Source organism: Pollachius pollachius (assembly GCF_949987615.1).
Source record: "Pollachius pollachius genome assembly, chromosome: 13".
Classification (NCBI taxonomy): domain Eukaryota; kingdom Metazoa; phylum Chordata; class Actinopteri; order Gadiformes; family Gadidae; genus Pollachius; species Pollachius pollachius.
Genome location: NC_136946.1, coordinates 1,515,733 through 1,542,110, shown reverse-complemented (window position 1 = coordinate 1,542,110; position 26,378 = coordinate 1,515,733). Strand labels below are relative to the sequence as shown.

Below are 26,378 nucleotides of genomic sequence, written 5' to 3'. Positions count from 1 at the left end.
TCTTAGACTGTGGGCTTTGGGGATCGAACCCAGAACCTTCCAGCATGGAGTCCAGAGGCGGAGCCAGACTTTGTGTACATCCGGGCCTTAGCCCAGAGGGGGTTTGGGGGTCATTCTGCATTCTAGTCCATTTTAGGGTGACCTGCTGGACATTGGCAAATCCTAAAGCTCTTCTAATTCATAGCCTACATTTTCAGTTGCAGGGCCTGCTCAAGACAATACTATTTAATGGAAAGAAACAATAACCACTTAACTATTCAATTCAATTCAATTCAATTTTATTTGTATAGCCCTTAATCACCATTACAGTCTCAAAGGGCTTAACAAGTCAAATATTTATGACACCCCCCTTTACCCAAGCCCCCACAAGGGCAAGAAAAAACTCCCTTGAAATTAGCAAGGAAGAAATCTTGAGAAGAAACGCATAGTGGGGGATCCTTCTTCCAGGGATGGTCAGGAGTGCAATGGGTGCCATAATTGACATACAGGTAAATACATGCACAAAAATGGTGATGTGGTGCTGGCCGGTTGACCATGAGGAGAGTCCAGGCATCCAGTCCAGTCACCGCAACATGCTAGAACAGACAGAATAGTGAATTAGAACGGAACAGTACATAGCGGGAATGTATACTGCATTAACAACACAAACAACCAGAGTGGTCTTCACTTCGCATTTTCACAATCGTTTTCACAATCCTATGTTCCAAATGCAAGATCGTAGAGGTGCGTTTTGAGCTTTCCTTTGAATAGCTCCACAGAGTCAGCTTCCCTGATCACTTGTGGCAGCCTATTCCATAGGAAGGGGGCTCGAACTATTGGCTTCTAGAGATTTTTATGTCAACTACAATGGGAAAATGGAGACTTATAATTTGAGACTAACTTTCAGTAGATTCAAATTGCCTTGTCATGTTACATGCCATTTTTATTTTATATTTAAAAAAAACGAAGAGACTGAAAGGTTTCTCCTATAAGGCAACTTTATTTAATGGAAAGAAAACATATTACAAATGCTGTTTCCAGGTTCCTGCTGTAAAAGAGATATTGATCTCTTAGAGACAACCTGTCTGAATAAAGGAATATGGGTCAGAACATCAATAACTAGTTTCACTGTGTTGAGGGCGTTTTTATATGGAACCTCTGGTCCAGGAACGGAACAGAACTCACATTGGGTTCCAATGGAAAACGGTTTGGATTCAAACATTCCCTGTGTGTGTGTGTGTGTGTGTGTGTGTGTGTGTGTGTGTGTGTGTGTGTGTGTGTGTGTGTGTGTGTGTGTGTGTGTGTGTGTGTGTGTGTGTGTGTGTGTGTTGGGGGTTCCTGACCTTGAAGACCACACCAGCGATAGTGGTTCCCATCTTTCTTGCGGTTGGAGGCCTGAAGCAACGCGGGGATAGACTAGCCTCTAGATCCACACACAGACACACACACACAGCCAGACAGACAGACAGACACACACATATAGAGAGACAGAGAAAGACATATTTCATTTGTACATTTATTTTGTATTTTTTTGAATTTGTATTTTTCCCCTAATCTCTCTTTCGCTGTACTTTTGACTCTTGAGCTGCAATAACAAGTGATTCCCCCGTGTGGGATTCATAAAGTTGATCGCATATTATCTGCTTGTGGATGTTTAATTGGTAAGAGTGTGTGTGTGTGTGCGTGTGTGTGTGTGTGTGTGTGTTTGTGTGTTGGGGTGTCCTGACCTTGAAGACCACCCCAGTGATAGTGGTTCTTGCGGTCGGAGGCCTGAAGCCACGCGGGGACAGAATAGCCTCCAGATGTACATTCCTACGCACACACACACACACACACACACACACACACACACACACACACACACACACACACAATCAAACATGCACACAGACATTAACGCACAAACACACACATGAATATGACTTTTGCAGGAAAGTCATCACAAAAGCATCTAGATCCACCCCCTGACTGGGAGACGAGGTGACCTGTGTCGGGGCTCCACTGACCGGCCTTAGCGTCCTTACCCTGCGCACCTGCCGTGCTGATGTTTGGCTTGTTGTGGGCTTTGTGTGTGTGTTCAATGATGTATCTGTCTGGTCGTATTGGCTGTGGATGGATGGTTAAATAATGTCACGATTGGTCGTACTGCAGGCTCTTATTTGTAAGTGCACTAAAGGTGTGCCCATGTCCGATAGGCTATATACCTGGCATTTATTCAGTTGATTGCTCTTTTAAGTGCACCAGATTGGTGCCAATTATTGTCATGTTTGCATTGTAATGCACAACTTTGCCTCTCCTTGTTATAAAACAACATGCATCCAAACAATTTTAGCCAATGCAGGCTCCTATCAGTGTTGCTTTACGAATACTATATATCGGATTATCAATAAATGTTAAGTGTGTGCATGCGTGTGTGTGTGTGTGTTGTCATGTAGGCTATAGATATAGACTGATTGTCTTGGCTTGCATCCCTGAAATATTGTAATGTTATGGCCTAGGCCTACTGCATATTGAGAACATTTAGATTGGTGTTGCGCAACAACCTGGGGATGAGGACATCCCAAATATTGACGGGTATTTCGCACACTGCCATCTCAATATATAGCCTAACATATACAAATATAACACTGTACTTGACACAAATAAAAGTAACGTTCTTTACTTTTAATTGTACCGCAATGCATTTTTTTTGAAGTCTATTGTATATCTTTTTTGTGTTGTAGTTTAAGCACAGTTACAGTCTCCAAAGTGTTTAATTATTCATCTTTCATCTGCTGTACACATCTGTACTGTAGTGAGGGCAGTGTGGTTATGTTGTGGGGTTCATATTGATGGTCTATGACGTCCATAATGCTTTAGTGTGACGCAGTCACAATGATCTTCTCTCTCAATAAACAGCTAAAGTTGAAAAGGCAAATGAAGTGATGGATGAGTTGTGTTTGTGTCCAGGTCTCCAGTCTACTATGGATGAGGAGAGAGAGGAGGGGGGTTCTACCTCTAAGACCACTCTGTCTGGGGAACATGGCCGCCGGAGCAAAGCTAAGAGGTAAGAAGAGGATCTCTCTGTCTGTGACTGTTGTCCATCTCAGAGCTCAGCAGTGACACATCATGACTCCAGCATTAGTCTGAGTTAAAGCTGTGTGTGTGTGTGTGTGTGTGTGTGTGTGTGTGTGTGTGTGTGTGTGTGTGTGTGTGTGTGTGTGTGTGTGTGTGTGTGTGTGTGTGTGTGTGTGTGTGTGTGTGTGTGTGTGTTGAAGCCCAGAGCAGCAGCAGAGAGCAGACTCCCCTGGACCCAGCTGTGTCTCCATGAAGAGTGACGGCTCTATGGATCATCCTGACCAGTTTAAAGATGGCAAACAGTCTATTGAGAAGAGGTGAGGATTTATCAGAGATCATAAAGATTCAGCTTCTATCAAACGTCCATAAATCCTGGTTCTTGTTTTTCTCGAAGAGTCCAGCAGGAGAGAGCAGACTCTTGTTATCAGACTTTACTGGTACTGATGTTTCCAAGGCAGGAAGAATTAAAGTGTGTGTGTGTGTGTTGAAGCCCAGAGCAGCAGCAGAGAGCAGACTCCCCTGGACCCAGCTCTGTCTCCATGAAAAGTGACTGCTCTGTGGATCATCCTGACCAGTTTAAAGATGGCAATCAGTCTATTGAGAAGAGGTGAGGATTTATCAGAGATCATAAAGATTCAGCTTCTATCAAACGTCCATAAATCCTGGTTCTTGTTTTTCTCGAAGAGTCCAGCAGGAGAGAGCAGACTCTTGTTATCAGACTTTACTGGTACTGATGTTTCCAAGGCAGGAAGAATTAAAGTGTGTGTGTGTGTGTGTGTGTTGAAGCCCAGAGCAGCAGCAGAGAGCAGACTCCCCTGGACCCAGCTCTGTCTCCATGAAGAGTGACTGCTCTATGGATCATCCTGACCAGTTTAAAGATGGCAATCAGTCTATTGAGAAGAGGTGAGGATTTATCAGAGATCATAAAGATACAGCTTCTATCAAATGTCCATAAATCTTGGTTCTTGTTTTTCTAGAAGAGTCCAGCAGGAGAGAGCAGACTCCCCTGGACCCAGCTGTGTCTCCATGAAGAGTGACCACTCTATGAATATACCATTGGTGTCTAAAGATGGACGCCCCTCCAGAGAGGAGAGGTAGGACTTTCAAACAGACGAGGAAAACAGACCAGTTGGTTGTTATCAGACTCTTCTGATACTGATATCTACAAGTCTGGGGAAATATAATTGTGTGTGTGTGTGTGTGTGTGTGTGTTTGTGTGTGTGTTTCCCACAGACAGCAGAAGAGGTCAAAGGTTACCAGTGCTCAGTCTCTACAGCAGCATCAAACAGAGCTGATCAAGGTGTGTAAATGTCCACCAAGACGTTTGACTTCAGCTCTCCATGGACATTAGAAAGCATCTCTTGTCCAGCGGGACGTGGATCCAGGACAGATGCTTCTGATGTCCTCAGTTAGTTCAGAGTAAAGTTGGGTAAAGTGGGTCGGCTTAGCTCAGGAGGTAGAGCAGTTGCCTTGTAACCGAAAGGTCACTAGTTCCATCCCCAGCTCCTCCTAGCTGAGTGTCGATGTGTCACTGAGCAAGACACTTAACCCTAACTGCTCCTGACGAGCTGGCTGTCGCCTTGCATGGTTGACTCTGTCGTCGGTGTGTCAATGTGTATATTAACCGATGTAAGTCACTTTGGATAAAAGCGTCTGCTAAATGCCCTAATTGTAATTGTAAAGTTCTCCTTGATGTTTGTTCTGTTCCAGAGGGCTGAGGAGAACGCACACGCTTTCCTAGACAAGGAGCTGAAGAAGCTCTGGAGGGATCTCTTCTCAGATTACCCACAATGCTCAGAGGGTCAGAGAGTGGAGGAGGTGGATGGTAAGAAGGAGGAGCAGAGGAGGCGCGCCATAGAGGGAGTGGTGGACATCACAAAGCTCTGCCTGATGGAGATGAACCAGGAGGAACTGGCTGACAGACTGTGGAGCGGTAAGAGACTCTTATTTTGAAAACAGAGAAGAAATACACATTTTGATGAGCAGTAGGAGATTATTATTTGTTCTGTTCAGACTAAATGACATAATGTGAGACTTATACATTTCATACTTCCATGTGGAGACAATCTTTCCTCTTTGGGGTTAAATGGTTTGATCCAATATGTAGGGTTGTTGTGGGGTATCAGGTTAAATGGTTTGATCCGGATATGTAGGGTAATGGTGGGGGTCTCAGGTTACAGAATGTTAAACATCATCATTACCAGCACCAAATCCCCCGACCACATCACCCCCATTCTCGTCCAACTACACTGGCTCAGTGTCCAACACCGGATTGACCTTAAAACCCTTCTGCTCACCGACAAAGCCCTCCACAACGTGGCCCCCACTTATCTCCCCGACCTCCTCCAGGAGGACAGGCCCTGCCGCTCCCTTCGTCATCCTCAGCTGGTCTTCACCGTCCCGACCTCCCGCCTCAGCACCGTGGGTGCTAGGGCTCTCAGCACTGTGGGTGCTAGGGCTCTGAGCACCGTGGGTGCTAGGGCTCTGAGCTGAACTGAAAGAGACCCCTGACAACATTGAAATCCCTCCTCAAACACATGTTGTCCCACTGGCCTGCTCGCTGTAATGACCCCCTACCGTGGGTTCGCCTCGTATCCCCGTTGTGCTGCTGCTCTTACCCCCTCCTACCTGGGTCTCCTCACTGTTCTTACCCCCTCCTACCTGGGTCTCCTCACTGTTCTTACCCCCTCCTACCTGGGTCTCCTCACTGTTCTTACCCCCTCCTACCTGGGTCTCCTCACTGTTCTTACCCCCTCCTACCTGGGTCTCCTCACTGTTCTTACCCCCTCCTACCTGGGTCTCCTCACTGCTGCTCTTACCCCCTCCTACCTGGGTCTCCTCACTGTTCTTACCCCCTCCTACCTGGGTCTCCTCACTGTTCTTACCCCCTCCTACCTGGGTCTCCTCACTGTTCTTACCCCCTCCTATCTGGGTCTCCTCACTGTTCTTACCCCCTCCTACCTGGGTCTTTTGTCTTGTTTTGATCATGCTGTTGGCGATGCAGCTCTTGCTGTTTTTGACCCTAGATTGTTTTATGAATTGTAAGGCGACCTTGGGTGTCATGAAAGGTGCCTTGAAATAAAATGTTATTCAATGTTCATGTTCATGTTCATTCATGTTATTATTATTATTAATAATATTAAACACAAGCTGCAGATCAACAGCAGAATAACTCTGTGGAAGAGATGCAACACTTTCTTGTTATATCAGCATTTCATTTTACACCATTTTAAAATCATTATTATTAGCATTAATCCAATCACATTGCTGTGGAAAAAACATTTTGAATCTGGAACATGCAGTCTTTGTCACAACCCGCTTTTCTGACCAAGTTGTGAAGCCACTAAATATCATGAAATTGATAATTCAACAGGAAATATTGACATGTTCCCACTGATACCACCATCCACTAACTGATGTCTACTGTTTTTTTCTCATTTAGGACTTGCTGCTGTCGAGTGCCAACATAAAATCAAGTCTCATTTGAAGAAGAAGTTCAGTTGTGTGTTTGAGGGAATCGCTAAAGCAGGACAGCCAACAGGTCTGAACGACTTCTACACAGAGATTTTCATCACAAAGAGAGGCAGTGGAGAGGTCAACAAGGAACATGAGGTCAGACTGATTGAAACCGCTTCCAGGAAACCAATCAAGGAGGACACACCAATCAGATGTGAGGACATCTTTAAACCCTTACCTGGACACGATCAACCAATAAGAACAATGATGACAACTGGAGTGGCCGGCATTGGTAAAACCGTCTTAACACACAAGTTCACTCTGGACTGGGCTGAAGGCAAAACCAACCAGGACATACACTTCACATTTCTCCTCACTTTCAGAGAGCTGAATTTACTGAAAGGGAAAGAGTTTAGCTTGGTGGAACTTCTTCATCACTTCTTCATTGAGACCAGAGAAGCAGGAATTTGCAGATTCGACCGGTTCCAAGTTGTCTTCATCTTGGATGGTCTGGATGAGTGTCGACTTCCTCTGGACTTCCAGAACAACCTGATATGGAATGATGTCACAAAGTCCACCGCGGTGGACGTGCTGCTGTCAAACCTCATCAGGGGCCACTTGCTTCCCTCTGCTCACATTTGGATAACCACACGCCCTGCGACAGCCAATCAGATCCCTGCTGAGTGTGTTGACATGGTGACAGAGGTGAGGGGGTTCACCGACCAACAGAAGGAGGAGTACTTCAGGAAGAGATTCAGAGAGGAGACGCTGGCCAGCACAATCATCTCCCACGTCAAGAAATCACAAAGCCTCCACATCATGTGTCACATCCCAGTCTTCTGTTGGATCACTGCTACAGTTCTGGAGGACATCTTCAAAAAATCCCAGATCGAAGAGATGCCCAAGACTGTGACTCAGATGTACAGCCACTTCCTGAGGGTTCAGTCCATACAGGGGGACAGGAAGTACCATGGGAGGGCTGAAACAGATCCAGAATGGAGTTCAGAGAGCAGGAAGATCATTGTTTCTCTTGGAAAACTTGCTTTTAACCAGCTGGAGAAAGGGAACCTGATCTTCTACGAGGCAGATATGGCAGAGTGTGACATCGATATCAGAGCAGCCTCAGTGTACTCAGGAGTGTTCACCCAGATCTTTAAAGAGGAGTGTGGGCTGTACCAGGACAAGGTGTTCTGCTTTGTCCATCTGAGCATCCAGGAGTTTCTGGCTGCCCTTTATGTCTTTCTGTCCTTCATCGATACTGGTGTCAATCTGCTCTCAACCTCCAGGAAAGATAAACTCCTCCTCTGCCAGAGTGGTGTGGACAAGGCCTTACAGAGTGAGAACGGACACCTGGACTTGTTCCTCCGCTTCCTCCTGGGCCTCTCTCTGGAGACCAATCAGATTGTCCTACGAGGTCTGCTGGGACAGGAAAAAAGATCACTGACCACTCAGATTAAAACAGGTCTGCTGCGACTGACAGGAAGTAGGTCACAGACCAATGAGGGAACAGTGTCTTACATCAAGGAGAAGATAGAAGGAGACCTATCTCCAGAGAGAAGCATCAATCTTTTCTACTGTCTGAATGAGCTGAACGACTGTTCCCTAGTGAGGGAGATCCAACAGTACCTGACATCAGGAAGTCTCTCCAGATCTCTCTCCCCTGCTCAGTGGTCAGCTCTGGTCTTCATCTTACTGACATCAGAAGAAGAGCTGGACGTGTTTGACCTGAAAAAATACTCTGCTTCAGAAGATGGTCTTCTCAGGCTGCTGCCAGTGATCAGAGCCTCCAGAACATCTCTGTAGGTTCACTAATAACATGTATTACAAAACACACTACACAATATAAATAAAACTGGAATATAAGGTTAAAATAATATGAAAAAGATCTCTGTAGGTTCATAACAATATATCATAAACATATTAGTTATAATAATATACAAAACATCTCTGTAGGTGTCCTATTAACGTGTAATGTATTAGAATATTCAGAACAATGCAATATAGGAGTATTCATTTTCAACATTTTGAATCTCAACTGAACAACAATTTAACATTTATACATCTAATTATTTAGTATTTTTTGTTTAACCAATAACATTCCTTCATTATTTAATAACTTAAAGATGGATGTTATTTTAATCACAGTTCCTAACCTGTCCTCTTTATTTTGTGTGAAGGCTGAAGGGCTGTGATCTGTCAGAGAGATGCTGTGAAGCTCTGGCCTCAGTTCTCAGCTCCAACTCCTCTAGTCTGAGAGAGCTGGACCTGAGTACCAATGATCTGCAGGATTCAGGAGTGAAGCTGCTCTCTGCTGGACTGGGGAGTCCACACTGTACACTGGAAACTCTCAGGTCAGTTTTACCCAATGTTCAAACAGTTACACCACAAGGTTCAATATCAGAAGACATGCCACGATAGCCAATCAGCGTTGAGCTTGACCCGACGTCACTGGCAGAGGGACAGAGGACAGGCGCTCCGCAGCTCCGCAGCTCCGCAGCTCCGCAGCTGATATGGAGCGCCTGTAGTTGGTGTCCTGACAGGAGATCCTGGCACCAACCCGGGCTATCAGGTCATCGAAGCGGCAGGTTAGGCCTAATCCTACGTGCGTAACGCGTTCAGTGTGGCCGTACCTTTAGTTCTCGTGCTTGCAAAGTGTTTTCCTGATCGCTATGATATTTATTCTCCTCACAACACAATATACATAATATTTAAATAAAACTTCTAATTACATACAAAACATCGCTTGAGATTTACTGATAACATGTGTTACAATACAATACATAATATACATAATACTGCAACAAAAAGTAATATTAATATACAAAAGACTTTTCAAACACTAGATTTATGTAGTGCTTTTCTAACCATTGGCCACCTAAAGCGCTTTACAATATTGCCTGACAATCACCATTCACACACACCGACGGAGTCAGCCATGCAAGGCGACAGCCAGCTCGTCGGGAGCAGTTAGGGTTAGGTGCCTTGCTCAGTGACACATCGACACTCAGCTAGGAGGAGCTGGGGATCGAACCAGCAACCTTCAGGTTACCAGGCAACCCGCTCTACCTCCTGAGCTACTGCCACCCCTTCACAACAACATTCATATAGTTGTACATTTTACATCCAATATTGAATGACCACAATTTCTTCATTATGTAATAAATTGGAGATGTAAGTTATTTTAATCACAGTTCCTAACCTGTCCTCTTTATTTTGTGTGAAGGCTGAAGGGCTGTGATCTGTCAGAGAGATGCTGTGAAGCTCTGGCCTCAGTTCTCAGCTCCAACTCCTCTAGTCTGAGAGAGCTGGACCTGAGTACCAATGATCTGCAGGATTCAGGAGTGAAGCTGCTCTCTGCTGGACTGGGGAGTCCAAACTGTACACTGGAAACTCTCAGGTCCTTTTTCAGCCTCTTCAAACTGGGTCTTGGGGTTGTTTAATATGTAAGGGATGGTCCACGACTTGTTGGACTGTTATCGAAAAAGAACACACAAAACGGTATGCATGTTATATTTTATGTAGCTCTGGCCAGCTGATGTGAGGGTTAGGGGTTGACCTGTTAACTACTAGTATGTTATGTCTGTTATATGTTATGTAGCTCTGGCCAGCTGATGTGAGGGTTAGGGGTTGACCTGTTAACTACTAGTATGTTATGTCTGTTATATGTTATGTAGCTCTGGTCAGCTGAAGTGAGCTGAGGAGTTGTCATTAGCGTAGACATGGGGATGAGGCTTTAGCCGTGCTGTGATTTGAATATAATGTACACCTCACCATAGAACATCACTGGCCGTGGTAAAGTGAATCATGTTGAACATTAAAGAAGGACTTTATTAACTTCACATTAGTTTGGTGTAGTGCTGCTCATGTCCGATGCATTTCTGTTGCTCTTTTGCCTGCAAAACTCTCCCTGGTTCTACACAATGTTAGAACCTGTGAAGAAACGGTCTCAGCGTACCAAACACAGCAGACTTCTCCTGACTCTAACCGAACAATATCTCATTGAGTTGTAGCTATTGAGAAAGGAGCATTTGTTTATGATCCTGTTTCACATCCAAGTGAAGGAAGTTCTGATGTCTGTGATGATGTCATCTCCCCACTTCCTCTTCCTGTTCTACTTGTCCTCTTCTCTCATTGTCCTCCAAATGGAATTAATACACAAGTGTATTCTCAAAATTCAAAACTCACCTGTTCAGAGTTCACCTCGACTCTGCATAGAAACCTACGTCCTGGGACTTGTGTATTGCACTTATTCAAGATACTTAATTGTGTAGCATCTACAGTAGCTGCTATCATTGCTTTACACGGGGAATGGGTTAGCCTAGCGATTGTAATACTTGCACTTGGTTCTATGAACATCTTTACTGTACCAACAGCGATATATTGTTTCACTTCTTATGACAAATGTACTTATTGTAACAAATGCACTAATTGTAAGTCGCTTTGGATAAAAGCGTCTGCTAAATGCCCTAAATGTAAATGTAAATGTAAGTGTGTGCGTGTGTGTCGGTGTGTGTGTGTGTGTGTGTGTGTGTAGCTTGTCTGGCTGCCTGGTCACACAGGAAGGCTGTGCTTCTCTGGCCTCAGCTCTGAGCTCCAACCCCTCCCATCTGAGAGAGCTGGACCTGAGCTACAATCACCCAGGAGACTCTGGAGCTGCGCTGCTCTCTGCTGGACTGGAGGATCCACGCTGGAGACTGGACACTCTTAGGTATGGAGAGGACAGCTCACCACTCAGGGACAAAGTCTCCTACGAGGATTCAAGCCGCTTCTAGATGAAGTGGTTTGAAGAGGCTGCTGTCACTCATGTTGTGTAGAACGTGATGAGACAGCAGATGATGAAGGTGAATGTTTCAACATGCTGCTCTCACTTTGTTTCCCCACACAGTGTGGAGCACGGTGGAGTGTGGAGGCTGAAACCAGCTCTAAAGAAGTGTAAGTGTCTTTTTAGTTTATGCATATATATTTATGTGTACATTTATACATACATACATGCATACATACATACATACATACATGCATGCATACATACATACATACATACATACATACATACATACATACATACATACATACATACATACATGCATAGTATACATACAAGTTTTGACAGTTAATTTCCAGCCTGTCTGTGTGTGTATGATGATATAGATATGAATCCTAGCCAAGTGCCCCCAGTGATGTGTATATGTATGTGTAGGTAAGCAGGTGTATGTCTGAGTACATGTCTATAATAAATGAACCAGTTCTATGGTTCATCAGTCCATCTCCAGCCTGTATGTGAGCTCAGCTCCTTCAGTCTGTTCTTTACACAGGTGTCCCTTTGGAGGTTGAGTGCCATGTATGTGTATTGGGAAATCCAAAAGTGGAATATCTTGGAAGATATTACAAATATTGTTTAGATATTTCATGGGTGTAATAAGCTCATCATACAAAACATTTTGATGTATGATATGTTAATGTGAAGTAAATACTGAGGGAGTAAATGCACTTTATACATTTGTCCTTGTTTCAATGTTTTGATTGGGACAGCCACTCACACACACATGGGATTTCCAATCAACTTTAACTTCAATTATCTTAAACACAATGTGTCCTATTGCTTAGAAAATATACAGCACATGATTCCAATATAGTACCTATCATCTCATATTTTTTTTGTCTTGTTATGTTAATGTTTGAAGAAGAGAGAGCGATCACAAAAAGAGTCTGAAAGAGAATAAAAAGAAGAGCGCAGGAGAACAGTACTAGTGATGATGATGATGATGATGATGAAGAACGGTTCAGCAGCTCATCATGTCTGGTTCTCCCTCAGATGCCTGTGAACTCACACTGGACCCCAACACGGCCTACAGACTCCTCTCTCTGTCTGAGGACAACAGGAAGGTGACGCGGGCTGGAGAGGACCAGTCGTATCCGGATCATCCAGAGAGATTTGACTCCCGGCCCCAGGTGTTGGGTAGAGAGGCTCTGACTGGCCGCTGTTACTGGGAGGTAGAGTGGGAAGGACGTGTTGATATAGGAGTGACATACAGAGGAATCACAAGGAGAGGACGGGGTGGTGACAGCAGGCTTGGAGGGAACAACAAGTCCTGGAGTCTCGATTGTTCTGATTATCGTTACTCTGCCCGGTACAACGGTATAGTAACAGACTTCCCTCTCCCCCCCGCTGGCTCCACCAGAGTAGGAGTGTATCTGGACCGGCCTGCTGGCTCTCTGTCCTTCTACAGAGTGTCCCCAGGTGGAGGAGGGTCCTCAGACACACTGACACACCTCCACACCTTCTGGTCCTCCTTCACCCAGGAGGACCTCCTCCCTGGGGTGGGGGTACGGAGGGGGGGAGCAGTTCTGTGTCAGTTGTAGAAAAAGCAAAATGGCACGGGGGGAGGAGCACGCACACAAACACACACGCACACACACACACACACACACACACACACACACACACACACACACAGACACACACACACACATATACAGACACACACACACAAAAACACACATACACACACATAAACACACACACACACACATACAGCAGACACACACATACACAAACACAAAGCACACAAACACACACATATACACACACACACACACACACAAATCTTACACACACACACACACACACACACACAGACACACGCACACACACACACACACACACACACACACACATACAGCACAAACAAACACACACAGACACAGAGCACACACACACACACTAGTTAGAGGATGAGAGGCTTTGGAGGCCTGAGAGGACTGATGACTCAGTGTCTCTGTGGCAGTTATAGTCTCTCGCTCCCTCTCTTTTTCTCTCTCTCTCTCTCTCTCTCTCTCTCTCTCCTTATCTCTCCCTCTTCTGGAAAGTATAGCATGATAAACCATGAAAAGACTTTTAAGATCACCCATAGTTAGATAAGCACATTTATTATCTGAAATGTATATAAAATACATTGATGGTAAATCTTTGTATATTTTCAGACTTTTTCAGACCAGTTTTGGTCTTAAGGGCTCTTATATCATCATTTTTGTCATAATCCTGATTGACGACCTGATTTAAAGCAGAGTTTATATTTCATTCATAATAACCAAGAGATCTATGGTATAATGTTGCATGTTGTAAATTACTTTAAACTGAATCTTCATTTTTTGTGTTCTGATGGGAACCAAACGGCCGCAGAACATGTTCAGTTATTGAAGATATGTTCACACCTGTTGATGATTTGTAAAGTCTGCTGCTTCTATTGTTTTAGTCCTCGTATTTATTGTGTACATGTAAGGGACTACTGTTCTGTTGTGTTTGTTAATGAAGCATAATTGTAATAAACAACTCAGTGGATCCAACTGAATGTTCTCCTGTGTTCAGCCGATGATTTCTCGGTTTTTTAGTGAATAATGCTTCCATAAGTGCCTTAAGATAAATAATATATTAATCAGAAATTATAAATAGAACAAATGTTTTTCCGATATTATTCTTGGACCTCCTCCATGGGTTTTGGTTGGGGGGGGGCCTCAGTGTCTCTGTGTCGGTTGTAGAAATAAACCACGGACAGACGGCCGGACACACGCTCTGTCTCTTTCTCACTCCCCGTTTCCCTCTCCCCCCTCCCCCCTGTCTCCTCCCCCCCTTCCCTCTCATCACCCTCTCCCCCCCTCTCACAAGTACTATTTATTTCATTTATTTAGATTCATAATATCGTCTGGAGGCGCACCCAGCTTTTGGCCGTGATAATATATATTATATGATATAGATATCTGTGTATGATATGATATTATTTATATATAGAGCTCCAGGACTCCCACCGGAGCACCCGGAGTGTTCTAGAATATTTACAGAACACGGCCAAAGGCTGTGTGCACATCCACTGTAAACAGAGCTCATGGTACCGTGGCCCCAAGCTGCTCAGGGCCACACCCCCACCCTACTCCTTGATCCGCCTCTAAAAACGGTATGGAAGAAATAAATGATTATATTCCATGGTAAACAGGGATACTAAGGTGTACATGTGAGAGAGAGAGAGAGAGTGAGAGAGAGAGAGAGAGAGAGAGAGAGCAGGAACGCGAGTAAGAGGAAAAAAACGCTGGTGGGGGCTGGACAGAGAGGCGATAGGGAGAGAGAGAGAGAATCAATTTGCATTGTACTGAATAGATTATTTGCGTGCTTGGATTTACTTTGTACCTGGTCCCTGAATGTAAGCTGTGGCCCCCCAATGGCCCCTGTTTTAGAAAAAGCATAGAACCACCACTGGGATTGGTGACCCTGTGGTTCTGTGTGTCGCGGCAACCTTGGAGACTCTCCATCGCGTGGAAGCGCCATGTGAAATAGATCGACACATCTTGGTACACAGAGCACTGGTGAAACACTTGGATCAGAGGGAGAAAGTGTTTGAAGAAGGGAGAGGAGTGTAAAGAACGTAGAGAGGGCGGGTGCGGACCGACCCAGAGGTAATAAATCAGGGGAGAGCCCTGTATTGGAGTATTAAAGTTACATGGTGATCACAGGATTTAGGAATAATAATCTAGGCTCTTTAACATGAACAATTATGATTAAAAGTTGTCTGCACACCGCTCGTCCACAGAAGCCCAGGGGTTTAATGGTGCTGGGGTAAATACAGCTGCACTCATCAAAAGAGGAGCTGATAACACCCACCCCATAGAGGACTCTGCGGGAGTGTGGTGGAAATGCACAGTACGAGGTCCACGTACCAAAAGGACAACACACATAAAATATTTCCTAAGAGATTATGATAATAACAGACATTTTATTAAGAGTGATCGTACAATCTAGAAATAATAGTCGGAAATACTTAAAATTAGACTAAATAAGTACAATAAAATATTATTTTATTGTACTTATTATTATTATTGTTATCAAAATTTCTAATTCATGTTAACCACAGTGAAAAATGGGGGTACTAAAGACATACTTTAGATAGAACAATAAGGTTAATTAGAAAATGGAGATGATGTATCGATTCAATGTTGGATAAACTAGATAAGGACACCACAGAGAGACGTGTTGGGCACATAGTAGTGAATCAAAATGTGGAAAACACTAAATACAAGCAATAGGTAGAATAAAAGAAGATTAGGTCGTCCAATTTAAATAGTTAGTGTAGGACAATCGGGTAGAATTATGAAGGGAATTGTGATAATGAGTAACGGTTAACAGAGAAGTGAGTCGGCCAATATTGAAAATGCAAGTTTTAATATTGTGATTTTTGTTTTCTTTTACATCTCCTAAATTAAGGACAATAGGTGGATTAACGCTACATCTGCTGGGAAGGGATCCTACATGCTAGGTTCTAAATTTACATTCAGAAAGTAGTGGGTTTACCTTTCAAATGCCACTACTGCTGCTCCAACACTTTTAAAAAATGTTAGCAATTGATAATATGATACTTTTAACTCCTTTAAATTACCTTTACATTCACCCCATCATACACCCCCTGGCACACACAGGGTAAAGTTGTAGTTGTTGTTGTTGTTGTAGTCGCCCTGATGTGTATCCATTACGCACACACGCTGCATGGGTAAATGGGACTGAAGACTCTGTCTCCATCCCTCCACTTTGCAATCTATACTACCTTATGGGTGGGGATTGATTGTATCCCAGGCACAGCATCCGGAAATAAGCCAGTATGGAAGGCTGGTTAGCCAACAACGGGTCAGATCCCACCTTGAAGCCCGGGACGACCTAAAACAGGCACAGTCACGATTAATAGGCAGGGTCACTGTGAGCACTGGCTCACTCGATCATGAAGTGACAATCTGCAACCATCATAGGAAGGGCCGGTTGGTGAGAGGTGGAGGAGGAACAGGAGTCAGATATGTCAACTCTGGCAGCAGAAATGGTGGTCTTGGAGCGGGGCATGCGTTTTATTTTATTTTAACCCTTGTGGTATAAAGGCCTACTAACACATGTATATGTTTTCAGTTTAGTGCATAACTTTAGGAACAGCATGGGTTCAAGGCGGCTGATGGTAAACCCACCAACATCGACCTTTGGTTTTGGATATACTGGCTTCAATTTCCCTTCCCAAAAGATTGGTTTCAGTTTACGGATGAATAAGGTTAGGCGTTTCAACGTTGGTTGTACCAACGGCATTGTTAGGTTTAGTTTGCTTATCATTTAATGTGCATGGTTTTGACCATTGCGCAAGGGGGGAGGTATTGAGGAGAATTAGAAAACAAGGCTTTTCTTCACTATACTTGCAAGCAATCCCTCCTCTCAACTACCTCAGCCGGACGTCTGGTACCGCCATCGCTAAGAGCAAGCAAAGGTCGATCAGCAAAGTCACAACTTTTCTCTGTTTTGGGACCTCAGTGGTGGAACGAGCTCCCTACCGATGTCAGGACCGCAGAGTCGCTCACCAGCTTCCGCAAAAGACTCAAAACTCACCTGTTCAGAGTTCATCTCGACTCTGCATAGAAACCAATGCACAGCCACCATTGAATGTTGTACGTCCTGGCACTTGTACAAGGTACTTAATTGTGTAGCATCTACAGTAGCTGCTATCGCTGCTTTACACGGGGAATGGGTTAGCCTAGCGATTGTAATACTTGCACTTGGTTCTATGAACGTCTTTACTGTACCGACAGCGATATATTGTTTCACTTCTTATGACAAATGTACTTATTGTAACAAATGCATTTATTGTAAGTCGCTTTGGATAAAAGCGTCTGCTAAATGCCCTAAATGTAAATGTAAAGCAATGATTCATATCCAGCTAAATGAGCATGAAGTATGTGCAAAAAACAATGTAAGAAAAACAATCACTACTCCATTGGGACACATTCCCACACCTGGAGGACCATTTTGACAGTTGTTCATGGACTATGATGATATGTTGTACATATTAGTTATCATCGACAGGTTCAGCAGATGGGTAGAAGCAGTCCCATCAAAAGACCAAAGTGCGGCTACAGTAATCAAGTTTCTGACTAGAGAAGTCATGCCAAGGTTTGGAATTGCATCAGAAATAAGCTCAAACAATGGGGCAGCGTTTATTCAGAAAACACTGAAACAAGTGATTCAGCATTTGCATGTCAAACAAAGATTAGGTTGCGTCTACCATCCTCAATCACAAGGTATGGTGGAGAGAGGAATGGGACGCTCAAGACAAAAATCAACAAAATGTGTTGATTTTTCATGAAAAAAATACTAAATTGAATTGGATTGATGCACTACCACTGACACTAATGAGTTATCGCATGCAAACTAATAGAATGACGCATCTAACCCCGCATGAAATGCTTACGGGTCGACCAATGCCTTCACCTGACATAGGACGTACATGGTAGTTTGGTTCTTTGTACGGTTTTGAGTGATATAACTTGTACACACTGGGTGCATAATAATGTAAAGGTACACTGAATAGTAGTAATGACCAACAGCAACTAACAGATCACATCAAGGTAAGTCTGTTGGCTGTGTTTTAATGAAGACCATCACTGGACTTCAGAATCTTCCTCCGTTCAGCTCAAGTTGAGGCGCTGGTTCTGTTTTTTCTTTGGTTGGTTCCGGCCGGAATGTTCGGATTCCAGTCGGACGGTTTGTGCTTTCCGCCGTGGAAGGTTCTGAGTGCGGTCACTTGATTTACTCTCAATGGTTAGCATAGAACGTTGTAGTCTTGACAACCATAAGAACCCGCCTGCCAGTTAGTTGGACGTGAGTCACCTGAGGGAATCTGGTGGAACGTTCTGGATTGTATTTGCGTATCCTCAGGCCGTTGCCAACAGAAACAATTTTTCCGTCGGTTTCCATTGGGAATTGTTGCCCCTTATCTTAAACAACTTAAGTTTGATATTAAATACATACTGACGCGTACATTGTACAATATGTTAATTTCCGATGGTTGCACCATACTTTTAAGCACGTTGACGGAACTCTCGCTGCGTACAAAAAGCGTTCTACTTGCGGGCCCATTTTGACCGTCAGTGAAGGCTGAAAATCATTTCAAGGTGGAAGACAATTTGGCATTTCTTCAATATTTGAATTAATATCGATACTGCTTAGTGTTCTTTGTTACTTCAGTTTTTGTATGTTCTAAATATCTGGTGTCATTAATTGCCACAGAAGTTAAACCCTACCCAATGGAATGACGTTAAACAACGTCTTTGGTGCTGAGTTACCAACTGGATAATATCAAAGCTAAAATAATGGCCGTCTTTCCCACATGTTACAGTAGAAGAAATTCTAGAACAGTACTGGGTTAAAAAGGTAACGTAGTAGGTAATGTAGTTTGTCCCAAGATGTCTGCCTCCTCACCCAGAGCCAGACCTCCACCTCCTCACCCAGAGCCAGACCTCCACCTCCTCGACCAGAGCCAGACCTCCACCTCCTCGACCAGAGCCAGACCTCCACCTCCTCACCCAGAGCCAGACCTCCACCTCCTGTCAGAAGTCCTCCAGAACAGGTCAGTGCTCTGGTGTGTGAGTAGAGTCTTCTCAGGTCAGTTTCAATGCATGGGCTGAACCACTTCTTTAAACTTGTGGACTGCTCTGTCTTCATTCACAAAGCGGGATGCTCATGTCTGGTCTCTCCAGTCTTTTCTAGCCTTGAGCTATAAAATAATAGTTAAATTAATTGTGTAACTCGGTTTCGGATGAGTCAAATACGTTTATTGTTGGGCATATGCTGATATAACCCTGCTGCTGTAGCTGAAAGGCGAGGCTGAGAGGCTGGGCACCGGAGGCTTGTGGTGCCAGAATGGACCGGAGACTGAGGCTGGAGACCAGGGGCCTGCAGCACCGGACCAGAGGGTAACCATCACCAAGCTCATCTGAAACACTAAAATCCTCGGTAGTTTAGGTCTGGTTTTGATCATCTTATGACTTTAAATCTGTGCCAAGCTGTGATTTGAGTTAATTCATAACGGGGTTATGGAGGAGACATATGAGCCATTATTGTTACTAGTGCTGCTACGACCGTAGTGGATGAATTGCTGAACGCGTCAATCTGTAGACGATGTCTAATTTAAGCGTTAAATATGTTTAAATTCGTCTTCCATTTTACAAGTGAACCTCAGATGCAGGAGGTGGGGTGTGTTGCGTCCCCAGGTGATTTACTGCTGAGACCAACTGGGTTTGTAACCAGACCAGGAATCCATGGCTGAAGGAGCTGACGGAGGCCCTGCCTGATGGAGGAGCTGATGGAGGCCCTGCCTGATGGAGGAGCTGATGGAGGCCCTGCCTGGTGGAGGAGCTGATGGAGGCCCTGCCTGGTGGAGGATGTCTGTCATGGGGTAGATGGAGCCTGACTCTGAAGTGATCATCACACTCACTGCCTCTCGTAGAATACTGCTACCACAAAATACCGGTGTTTGTTAATATACCAGACAACTACATCTGTTTTACCACACGTTGAAGCAAGACTTCGCTGTTTGTTCCAGACCAGGACTCTGTCTGAGGAGCGCTGGTGGAGGAGCTGAGACGCTGGAGGACGACCATCACTCTACCAACAAGGATAGTAAGTTTGTATTAACCTAACAAAATGGAAATAAAGGGCTTAAAAATAAGACAAACTACATGTTTGTTACCAGACGTTGGGGCCAGACTTGTGCTGTTTGTTCCAGACCAGAGCTCTGGCTGAGGAGAGATGATGGAGGAGCCAAGACTCTGGAGGACGACATCACTCTACCAACAAGGATCCTCGTCAGTTTGTATAAAGTAAACAGAGTGGACTTCATGTAACGCAGGATTAGTTTGTCCAGTACAAGTTAAGGCATACTACTGTGGTTGGTTACCAGACAAACTACAGCTGCTACTTTGTTACGCGCCATTAGAGCCCAACTACTGCTGTGTTTGTGACCTTACATTAGAGACAAACTACTACTGTGTGTTACCTTACATTAGAGACAAACTACTACTGTGTGTTACCTTACATTAGAGACATACTACTACTGTGTTTGTGACCTTACATTAGAGACAAACTACTACTGTGTTTGTGACCTTACATTAGAGACAAACTACTACTGTGTGTTACCTTACATTAGAGACAAATTACGTTTGTAACCAGACCAGGAATCTGGAGTACTGACGGAGAAGCCATACATCTGGAAGGCAAATCCTGAGGACAACCAGGACTCTACCATCAAGGATTCCTCGTAACTTTGCATTATCTGGACATAGTGGACTGGGTAAGGGGTTGGGGGTTCAACTCTCAGACCAATGGTGCCGGGTTCAAGTCCAGTCAAGTCTTTGGTTCAGATAATGTTGCATCTTTTGAATATTGAACCTAATCCATGTCCTTGTTTGGTCCGGGCAGACACACCTGAGCTGAACCTCACCTGATCCGGTTTGGTCGGGGGCAGACACACCTGAGCTGAACCCCACCTGATCCTGACATCCTGCTGGTCCCGTCTCCTCAGTTCATCTGAGCCTTGTCCTCCAGAAGACCTGCTGAGCTCAGTGGTCTGAGGCTGATGGATCAATGACCTCCAGCGGGAGTGATCTTCTTGACCCCACATGTACCCGTGTGCTTCCACATGCCTTTCCCTCACGTCTGTCACTAACCTCACTACTTCACTACTCTCTACTCCTTCCTCTTCTTCTTCCCTCTCCGTGGTTCAAACCTTTACTCTGTAGGAGTGTCTTCTTGAACCTTTACACTGAAGGAGCGTCTTCCTGCCCTCAGAGGGTTCAGCGTTAGGGTTGAGAGTCAGGGTTTAGAGTCAGGGACAGAGCTGGTCAGGGAGGACTGCTTTTACACAAACCTCTTCAGTTGCTTTCTGAATGGTGGACATTTTGAAATGATTAATTTGGGAAGATGTTTTCCTTTGCTTTCCTTTACAAAAGTATGTATTAAACTTCTGTCAAGTGTTTTTGTTTATACTGTATATTAAAATCCTACATTGACTTCTGCATGTTTGTTGCAGTTCATTAATTGTCCTTTAACTTGGTTAATGTCAAGCTAAATTCATGCAATACATTTAATATACATGATGAATGTTATTCAGCAATGTTCACATAATCCATTTTGTAAAAATATAAAACATCCATATTTCTACTAAATTCAAGCCTATTCATGTATTTAACAATGTACATACTGCCCCTGCAGGCCATTCTCTGCTACTACAACACGTTCAAACCACCAACCCGGTCTCACATCAATGTACAGTGTTGGGGAGTAACGGAATACATGTACCGGCGTTACGTATTCAGAATACAAATTATAGCTAACTTTATTCCGCTACAATTTAAATAGTTGCTATTGAGAATACAGTTACATTGTTGAAATCAATGGATTACATGACGATACTTCTGTTTCAGCAGTTCATTCGTGCTTTCACACCAACAGCATTTAGTGCACACTAAACGAGTTTGGTGCCTTGGTTGGGTGCGTTGGTGTGAATGCAACCCCCTCACTTCGATGTGAATCAAATCAGCCGGCCGAGACCTCCCTGAACAGCTGGTCTCGGTTCGCCTCCAAACGAACCCTGGATCGGTTCGCTTGAGATGTGGAAGCGAACGCTCCTTGGTCCGATCCAGTTCTATAAAGTATATGCCTCTTTGGACGTAACAGGTAACTCCAAGACTAGCAGCAAATTGTCGGACCGTCTGGGAATTTGGACAGACACCCACATAAAACGTATGCTGGAAAAAACACATAAAAATGCAGATGCATTTAACACATTCAGCACCAGGATGAGGGAGAAGGAGTTCGACCGGTCCACTGCCGCCCCAGACCTTTTTGTCCAATGATTGAACGACCTTTTCTCTATCTCTCTCTCTCTCTCTCTCTATTTTAAGGCGATTTTATAGGCAACACCTATGCACTTAGTTCAGTGAAAAGAATGTTAGATGTAGTAGCAAATATCTTTCGCATGAACATACCCTTATAGTCTTTGTTCTACTACAACAAATTATATAAAATAGTGCACTCAGGGGGCACATTCAGCCAGTTTGAACAGAAGAACACACCACAATAGGCCTGTTTAGTAAGTAGGATTCAAATGGAAAATGTAGTTTGGTGTGAGACTGTTGTCCAAACTGTCCAGCAGAGGGAGCTGTCATACACCTCAATTAATTGTACAGGAATGTGTGTGTGTATTTACATTTTAAAATGTTCATGTGCTGGTCTAGTTTGTCTGCAAATAACTCTGCCTCCAGCAACTGGATTGGTCAAAACGTATGAAGTGAAAGAAATAAATGCCCAGTTCACCAGATCTGAGGTCAGCTGCCGTCAGATTTTGGATCATGAATGTATTGAGCGAACGAGTCTGAGCTAAATATGAACCACCTGGAACTTGGTGCGTTTCCTGGAGCTCAGCGGACGGCAGGACGCGTGTTTACCTGGTTGATAAGGCCCTGAACCCAGAACCTAAACCCAGACATCCTAAACACTGACCCTGAACCCAGAACCCAGGGGCATCACTATGCTGTTTTATTCGGGGCTAAAGCCCCGGATTTTTATATTTAATTAGCCCTGAATATAATTTTTGGGTAAAATTAACTAAATAAAAGTAAAAATATTCACAAATATTTATAAGTAGCCTATTCTAGATAGTCCTTCTGGCAAGAGAATAAACAGTTCAAAAACATAACCTGTTTGCCACTTCAAGTGAATTAACCTCTCCTATCCCCAGTCAGATCTGTGTGTGTGCGTGTGTGTGTGTGTGTGTGTGTGTGTGTGTGTGTAGGTGTGTGTGTGTATGTGTGTGTGAGCTTGGCTGACAATCCCTTTCTCCTCCATGTCGCGGTTCATGGACTTCAGAGAGTCAAGGCCAAAGTTCCTTTCCCCCAATTCTTCTCAACCATGGCCGAGATATCCCCCACTACGAGTCTTTACTTGTTGTGGAGACGTCAGACGCAGTCTTTATGATTCATAATATCATCCGAGGTGCACATAGCTTTTGGCCTTGATATTAAATATATTATTATATAAATACCCATGTATGCTATTATTATTATATTATATTATATAGATATAGAGCTCCAGGAGTCCACAAATGTCAACAATCCCTCCTCCATGCTGTGGTTCAGTCTGACAGCTCATTGGTCAATGGGCAGCAGCTCATTTGCATTAAAGCTACAGACACCAAGCTACAGAATATGTCTTGTTTAACATCAAGAAAACAGAGATATAATCTTTCTGCAGATCAAATAATAGAATGTATGAATCCTTATTCAGTTCCCCACCCAGCTAGCGTGTAGAACCAAGGTGGCTGCTGGCCCAGGACTAATCTGACTGGTTTGGAGACAGTCTGCATGGGCGACCTGATTGGCTGCCTGGGTCACATGGTGTGCTGAGTGTTGGCTGTGGAAAGCCCCAGTAGCTGCAGCCTGGCTTCCCGCCAGAGACCAGGAGCACCACAACACCAACTGTACAAACTGCCACAACACCGGCCTCCATCTTGTCTCCTGACGTCAAAAGAGTGTACTAAAGTGAGATCATCATTGTGTTGTGTACTATAGTGAGATCATTGTTGTGTTGTATTGTATACTAAAGTGAGATCATCGTTGTGTTGTGTACTAAAGTGGGATCATCGTTGTGTTGTATTGTGTACTAAAGTGAGGTTATCATTGTGTTGTGTTCCCTAGGTGGAGCAGGGTGAAGAGACAACACCGTCACCAGCGTCATGACACCTAAACTGCCAATACATAAAATGGCGTCCAGTGTAGTAAGACCTGTAATGGTGTTGGGAGATTCCAGAGGTACGAGAGCCTCACCGTCCACGGTGGCGTCCGTGTGCGTGTCTGTGTGTGTGTTCACTATGAGTACTCTGTGTACTCCGAGTACTGTGTACGCTGAGTACTCTGTCCACTCTGAGTATTCTGTACTCAGAGTGGACAGAGCTCAGAGCTGTCCATGCTTCATTAAGCTGATTATTATTTATCACTGAGTGAGGTCATGGATCAGCCGCCTATTCAAGGTTAGTCTGGGAGAAGTTTGAACTGGGAGGGGAACTGGTCCATCAGGAAGAGAACTAAGATACTGTAGTCCACTATTATCCGTGATAGATCATAAATTTGAACAACTTTGAATCCTATCAGTAGGTTGATCATTTTTAAGATTCCTGCTCAAAGATGCAGCTATGGAGTCAGCTGTCAGGTTGAAGTTAAGAATTACTTTTTCTTCTTGTGCCTTCTTGTGGCCTTGGGTGACTTTAAAGGTACTTGGGACAGAATGAACTGTTGATATATTTGCAGTCCGGTATTATGATTACATTATTCAGACAGGAATCTTGGTTAGTGAAGACATTTAAACGTCGTCTTGTACTGGGTCTTGTCCTCTGTTTGCCCGCATCACAGATCTGGTTGTGATGTCATACAACACGAGGAAGTCCATATATGGTCCTGCCCTCCTTGAGAATGAGAGGGTCTATGAATCTGCGTCTAGGAAAGACCACCCTGCCTCTTGTCCAAAGTTAACAGAGACAACAGCCCCCTGTGAGCGGAAAAAACGCAGCTCATATAAAAGCAGAGTCTGGGAGAAGTATGAACTGGGAGGGGAACTGGTCCAACTGGTTGGACATCATTTCCTTGATATGAGTCAGACGGTTTGTTGTGGCTCACTTCATCACAGCAGGAAGACGACTAAGGTACTGTAGTCCACTCTGATCCATCATAGATCATAAATATGAATAACTTTGAGTCTTATCAATAAGTTGATAGTTAGTTTCCTGTAAAACCAAATGGTTAAAAACGTTAGTCAATGTATGGATGCATTGCTATTTGTCAAAATCACTATCGAATAATTTTGAGGATTCCTGCTCTGTAGAATGCTACGTGTTAGACGAACCCAGAAACTTTCAGCCAAGCGTCAGGTTGAGGTTAATAATGACTGTTACGTCACATTCAGTATTGGTTCTTAATCAAAAGTCCTGTGGTACCTGTTGTTATATTGGTAGTGCGGTATTATTATTACATTATTTCAATAGGAAGACGGCCATCTTGGTTAGTGAAGGTGTTTAAACGTCATCTTGTACTGGGTCTTGTTCTCTTCGGGCCTGCATCATTCTGCAGTAGTGTAGGCCTACTCTATATCTGGGAGCATCACTCGTATGAGAGGGACATGACCTTCAAGGTGAATTAACACTGCCGCTACTGCCTCAACACAGAAGTCACTGGTGACGACTGGTCCGTGTTCTTCAGCTCAGCCAATCCCACTGACATCCTCTCACCAGCAGGTGATGATGCAGTGCATCTTTTCGAGGATTTCAAAACGGACCTAGCAAAATGTTCCACTTTACTACCGCTGGTGTTGAATGAATCACAGACTGCAGAAGAGTAGACCGTTTGTGACTTTTTTCTTCTGTGTGTGTGTGTGTGTGTGTGTGTGTGTGTGTGTACTCTGAGCACTCTGAGTACTCTGTTCACTCTGAGTATTCTGTACTCAGAGTGGACAGAGCTCAGAGCTCTCTGTCCATTCTTCATATTTAAAAGTGATTACTATTCATCACTGAATGAGGTCATGGATCAGCCACCTATAAGATGTTAGTCTGGGAGGAGTATGAACTGAGAGGGGAACTGGTCCAACTGATTGGTTCACCATTTCCTTGTTATGAGTCGGATGGTTTGGTGTGGCTCACTTTACACTGTAGGAAGAAGACTAATATACTGTCGTCCACTCTTATCTGTGATAGATCATAAATATGAATAACTTTGAATCTTATCAGTAGGTTGAACATTTTTAAGATTCCTGCTCTGTAGAATGATACATGTTAGACTGTAGGCATTGGGGATCGAACCCAGAACCTTCCAGTCTGGAGCCAAGTGTCAGGTTGATGTTAATAATGACTTTTTCTTCTTGTGTCTCCTTGTGTCCTTGGGTGACTTTAAAGGTACTTTAATATTTGTGGTGCAGCATTATGATAACATTATTTAGACAGGAAGACGGCCATCTTGCTTTGTGAAGGTGTTGAAACGTCTTCTCTTACCGG

The 26,378-nt window shown here is 44.0% G+C and overlaps 1 protein-coding gene across 21 annotated transcripts in view; it reads left to right on the top strand.

Annotated features, from left to right (window-relative positions):
- The window catches only part of LOC307085298 (uncharacterized protein), a 196,059-nt gene that overhangs the window by 41,934 nt on the left and 127,747 nt on the right, over nucleotides 1-26,378 (top strand). For 9 of the 21 annotated variants that reach the window (XM_079750037.1, XM_079750041.1, XM_079750029.1 and 6 more), the window contains 3 exons: nucleotides 3,237-3,353; nucleotides 3,527-3,643; nucleotides 3,823-3,939. In XM_079750037.1, the coding sequence (XP_079606163.1) occupies nucleotides 3,237-3,353; nucleotides 3,527-3,643; nucleotides 3,823-3,939 (351 nt within the window). Of the gene's footprint in view, nucleotides 1-2,699; nucleotides 3,026-3,236; nucleotides 3,354-3,526; nucleotides 3,644-3,822; nucleotides 3,940-23,856; nucleotides 23,881-24,036; nucleotides 24,151-25,006; nucleotides 25,038-26,378 lie in introns of those variants that run through there. The other 12 variants (XM_079750046.1, XM_079750027.1, XM_079750045.1 and 9 more) reach the window with 10 other exon arrangements.